The 5878-nt window shown below is 45.6% G+C and overlaps 1 protein-coding gene across 1 annotated transcript; it reads right to left on the bottom strand.

The window, feature by feature from the left end:
* Nucleotides 1–930: 930 nt before the first annotated feature.
* Nucleotides 931–4026, bottom strand: LOC147899836 (putative fucosyltransferase 8). Its single transcript, XM_087376544.1, has 2 exons — nucleotides 3442–4026; nucleotides 931–3261 (listed from the first exon to the last, which is right to left on the bottom strand). Exons 1-2 carry the CDS (start codon nucleotides 3686–3688, stop codon nucleotides 1799–1801), a joined length of 1710 nt encoding a protein of 569 aa, XP_087232670.1. The 5' UTR covers nucleotides 3689–4026; the 3' UTR covers nucleotides 931–1798.
* Nucleotides 4027–5878: the final 1852 nt, after the last annotated feature.

Below are 5878 nucleotides of genomic sequence, written 5' to 3'. Positions count from 1 at the left end.
TAGTTAAGTATGAGAGATAGCTAGTAGCTTGATAATGCATGTGTGTTGTACCTATGTTAATAGTACACACACTCATTTCCCTTGGTACAATGTACTAGCTATAAGAAATCTCATGAACTTAGAGCATTGCTTCACTCTGTAAGAGTCCCCATCATGTCAGTTTCCTTGAAAATGTTCAAATATCCTTCGGATGTTGTAGCCTTTGGGCACTATTTGTTTCATACAGGGTGGACATTGTTTGATGAGTTGTAGACATTTTTTGTTATTAAGCTACTAAAGGATTCTTCATTCAATAGCCCACTTTTTCAAATGTCCACAGCTCCCAAGCCACCCATCTAGTAGACAACATAAACTCTTTGAAGGGCCTCCCATGTGGAAGCATACCCCAATTTCTAGAGCCATGAGGGGTGTTGCTAAAGGTCTCACCATCCTCTAGAAGTGAGGCATCTTTGGGTTATTCAATTTAGTTTAATCCTACAAAATTTCTTGCTCCAATATGTTTTGCATTTTCAACATACCTCCATCTCAAAAATCCTAGTGGTCTATAGTAATAATCCACCACAGTGAGTTTTATTCATTCATTTAGTCGCCTCGAGCTGCAGTTGGAAAAAATTAACCTATGTGTGAATTGATTAATGGGTGCATCGAGCTGATTCTAGAACCTTCCTTGCGCAATCTTGTCAAGTAATATTGCATCTGAATGAGAAAACTGTTTGCAAACTAGCTTCATCATCGTTGACCATTTTGGTGTAACAATGTTGTAAACATAAGAGTTCAAGATTTTGTAGCAAAAATCTATTATCAAATTCAAAGTCTGAGATTTGACCTTTTGCAAGAATCTTGCGAGAATCCTAGCTCCTAAAATGCAAAAGAATTAGTTGTAAGCTTCCAATGTAGATAGAGTAAGTAATGCCTCCATGAGCGTTGCAATCCAAAGCCAGTTGTGGGGTGTTCGGAAGTCACGACTATATAGTATATATACGCATCTAGCTAATGAGTCCACAGGGACTCCACCTTATTAGATATATGTACATCTTTTGTTTTGGACTTCAATGATAGCCTTTCCCGTACCTTCATACTAGTCATTCTATCCGCGCACGTAAGAGGACCTCCTTGCGTTGGTGGGAGTGCTGAAATCTCAAGAGGCTCTTGCCCAACCAGCATTTCCAAAAACGCGGCCCCATGAAGGTGTGAGCATTTCTTTAATGCAGCTCAGTGCACTTTTTGCAGGCTGTTACATGGCCATCAAACTATTTGGGTCAATGAGGAGCTTTGGGCATTGCAAGGCTGAGCTAGAATCTTGAAATTTCAGGATGTTGGGTTAGAGCTGCAATGCCAGCCGAGCATTCTCAGCCAGCCGTAGCCCTCCATGGGGCTCTGAGAGTTGCCTGCTATGCCCGGGGAAGTTTTGTAACACACTCTCAACGTGATCAATGCCTCAACACAATATGAGTCTCTTGCCAGAATACACATCACGTGACCAAGCGCAGACGCTATGACTCGCAGCACTCGCTGATTCAAAACGCAACATCATAATATACACGGCTTAGACAAGTTGCAGGGTTGCTACAATGCAACCGCAATTGGGGGCTGTGAAATGAAGAATGATTCAACGGTGATGATCTACAGGCCCTGGCACCCGATCATTCCGATGGATGATGCTGATAGTTCAGTCGATCTACGTACTGCAGCACAGATCATAGTTGGATGAAAATTTCACGAGAGGTTCGAGTGCTCTACCTCCTCGTAGATGCAATTACTGTCGTCTCTGCTGTATTGCTTGCAATAACGTTAATAATCATCCTGCATACACGCTAAGCCCAGGATTATAGTCGCAATACTTGACTTCCGGCAGCATGAAGCCTGGGTCAAAAATGCTCGAGCGCGGTGGATCCAGGTCGCAGGGCTGGTTCCTGGGGTACTTGATGAAACAAGGCCCTGCGAGATTAGTTCTCGCGCAAGCCGGTTCGTCCAACTTGTTCTGCTCATAGTTGTTGAAAAGCAAGGGAATGATCCCTGCCAACCCGCTCGCGGAGCTGCCAAATGTTGAGAAAGGGGTGATAACCAAGTCGTGCACGAAGCTAAGGAGCCAGATGTCAATGATTGCCTTCTCGTCATGGTCTGGATCGCCGGTTTTTTGCCACCCTTCATTAGAGGCGGTGAAGATGCTAATGAGCTGGGAGCCGTTCGAGCTTGGACGCTTTGCATATTCGTCTGCCAAATTATTGAAATACTCGGCCCGGAGCGACGCTACCATGACTGCTATTTTCTGCGACCAGTCGTCTGTTGCCCCCGTTTCAGTCGCAACAACCGATTCAGGCCGCGGCAGCAATTTCTGCTCCAGGGCGCATCTCAAAATCTGCTTGCTCACGGTCGGGTTGTAGTTCCCCGTCCAAGAACGGGGCTGGATGCCGATCTGCCGGCTTGCACCTGCCATGTACGTTTTGTACAAGTGCGTGATGCGAGCCCAGAGTTTGTTTTCAGGATTGAGCAAATACCTTGCTCCGTGCATGAAGGCATCCTTTTGGGGGAACCAGTCGTTGAGCGTTTGTCGAAATTGCGGCACGAAGTAGAAGGCCGGAAGAGTGTATTCGTGGCTATGGAAGAAAATCCAGTTGACGCCAGTGAGGAGCTTTTGCGCTGTGGGGCAGAAAAATTGATGATCACGCCCGGCGTCGCAACACATGATGAAGACCTGCAAATGCTTGGGAGCTTCGGCGATCAATTTGGGAAGGTTATCCGCGATAGAACAAGATCCTTTCTGCAGAACCTCTATCAAGTATACGTTCAACCGCTTGGCCTTGGTACGTAGATCGGGCTCAGGAAATCCTTCCGGCAACGCCCAGGTCGAGAGCGGAAAGGGGTTGCACAGATGCTGCTCTATATGCGAGTCAGTGGCGATCAGCATAGCCCGTTTCGTTAGGAGCGCGTAGATGAAAGAGGAGACCAGAGAGACGAGCTGATTACCCATGCCGTCCATGGCCTTCCAAACAAGATACGTGCAATTCTGGGGAGCTTTGCCGTCCAGAGCAAGGGCGGTGAGGTTGTAGCCTCGCGTGCATCGCTCGTGGTAAGCCTCGTAGTCGCGAAGCACAGACAGAAATTTAGGGGGCGGGAAGAACTTGGGAGAGGAGTTCTTCCGGTAGCAATGTTGCTGATATCTGCTCTGGCAGGACTTTTTAATGTCGGAACTTGATGGGAAGATGTGGTATTGCTGTTCTTCAACGATCAATTGTGTGTGCAGACCAATGTCGCTGCAATCTGAGAAACACACGAGGTCAGCAATCCACCTGAAACTACACAATCCGCAGCACCAATCAAGACTAGATCTCTTTTTCTGTCTGCCGCTATCCAGAACCACTCAATCCTCATCTCTTCGTCTGTCCTAGTCGGATCAAATCTATGCAGATTCGACGAAAAGACTGGCAAGATGTTCCTTACTGTATGAGGGACTGTGCACAAATCGCATGTCTTTGAGCTCTTGGATGATCGCTTCTGGGCCAAGCAGAGCACTTTGGTACATGATGAGAAATGTGAGCAGGAAGGTTGCGGCTATTGCAGCAAGAGAAGCCCATGGCCTTCTTGTTGGAAAGAACCACCGGCCTTTGTGATCAACGTCGATGCCGGATTCGGAAGCAAAGAAGCCGCGAAATCTTTTGAAGACGCGCTGATGCCAAAATGCTATCATGGCGTATATCGTCCGAGCCTCTTGCTTATAATTAGGCAGCCCGTACGGAGCGACCTAAGAAGAAATCTGCTCAAAAGGAGAGAGATGGAGAACTTGAAGCAGGGCCACGGCGGAGCTGGAGATGGGCTTGTTTGCCTGGTCAGGAACTCGCCATGGATCTAGCAATATATCAGCTGCAGCTCGTCCTGGATCTACAATGGCAGCCGTTCACGCTCACAATAATGGATCTACCGCTCTAGCCGGCTATTACGAGACGCTTCAACAGACGAATCGTAAGGAGCAGATTGCATGGAAAGTATGACGCGCAACAAAACGTCGGATGAGAGAGGCGAGCTTTTAGCAGCTTGGATGCAAGCATTTGACCGAATCAAACGACGTGTAGCTGCACATGAGCTGGGTGGGCGGCGTGAGTGTAATGGGAAAGGGGAAGGAAGGAGGAAAATGAAGGTTTGGGAATGACAACGATTTGTGGAGAAAATTTGGTGTATCGGTCGGATTATGTGTATACTACCTAGAATTTATCAGCAACTCGACGGGTCAAGACGAAATCGGGCGTGGGCGTTACTGGGGTAAGGGGGGGACTTTTCTCATCACAGTTTGAATGAGTGAATCAAGGAAGCCACATCTCATCTCATCTGGACCTGGACGGTTGATGAAAGAAGAAGAAGGAAATTTCTGGTGTTCACTGTTCAGCAGACATCACCCAGCCTCGCCTTTCTAACGTACTTTATTATATATATGATCGTGTGTCCCTCTCCACACGTATGCATGTGCGTATACCAATTTCTGCCCTTCACATGTTCGTAACGTGAATCAACAAACCATTCGTTAAAGCTACCCCAACAACACGAAGAGTGGAAAAACACTCTAAACGATCGCACAAAACACAACAATTTGCACGATGTTTACTTTAGGAGTATCTCTCTCTTGATGGTGGCAAGCACTCCTACCTTTCTAATAAACAAAGCTCTAAAAACTCTTGCAAACACGATGCAATCCCATTTCCCATGACAACTTTCAAATTATTCCAAGTCTCCTACATAACAAACATGGAGGCAAGAGCCTCACAATTGACTAGTTATCATTGGCATGCAAAGGGAGGCACCCCATAGAAGTCAAGATAACCGGCAAATTCATTAAAAGGTGCTTCATTTAAAAAAATGAAGGTTTCTTAATAAAAACACACTTATAGGTGCATTTTTTATAGAACTTAAGGGCAACTAAGAGAAGAATTAGGATTAAAAACATTTGCACTATTTAAAGGGGGTATTCACAGATTGAATAAAGGGTCTGTTTTAATCATGAAAAATTCACAAATAAGGAACTTTTAAATTAGGCTGAACGCATGTGATATAGAGGATTTACATATAGTGAACCCCGTGAGGATTTTCCAAAACGAAAATATAACTTTTTGAATTATTTCTTTTTCCATGCACTTGCTTGCTATATGGCTCATAAGCATACCAAAGGTCATTGCATTTAATAATATATAGCATCAAATCCGATAGTGTGCCCTTTGGTCTATTTGTATTTTGAAGCATTTTTAGGCCACATTGCACTTGTTTGGGATATCCAATTCTAATGACGTGTATCACCGGAGGGGAAAAAATCGACGGCTGAAATTTTGCTACTCCTTCGAATTTTAAATTTTCACACCTCCCGCCCATCAAATCTTGGAAGAAAAAGTACCTGCAACCTGCCCCCCTGCAAACGCCCTGCAACCCGCATGCACCTCCACATGACCTTGCGTGGACTTTGGTTTACCATTGTCTTCTTTCGGATAAGTTGTCTTTTATTCTTTACTTGCCTCACCAGCTAGGTTCTCTGGGTCTATTCTGGACCGATCGTGGCCATGGCATCTCAATGGCAACATGCGGCTTGCCATGGCTTGCAAGAGAAGTAGAGAGAGGCTGTGAGATAAGAAAGTTGAAACGCTAGGTCAAGGCACAAGGAACAGAGTGCGGGTCAAGAAAAGCACTGGCACGGTATTGAATTGACAACGGAAGACACTTTTGCAACATCTATGGAGGGAGAAATAATGAGAAGAAAGAAGAATCCTTATAGAGCAGCAGCAAGAAGCGGTTGCAGATGCACGCATTCGATCATTGCCATTGGAGTGAAGAACATGAGCTGTGGTATCACAATTGGTGGGAGCATTCAAGGCAGCAACATCAGGCCATTTAGGTGATT

The sequence above is a fragment of the Dipteris shenzhenensis genome, chromosome 7 (genome assembly GCF_047967505.1).
Source record: "Dipteris shenzhenensis isolate YYH24624 ecotype China chromosome 7, Dip_SZ_1.0, whole genome shotgun sequence".
NCBI lineage: Eukaryota > Viridiplantae > Streptophyta > Polypodiopsida > Gleicheniales > Dipteridaceae > Dipteris > Dipteris shenzhenensis.
This window is presented reverse-complemented; position numbering and strand designations above follow the sequence as displayed.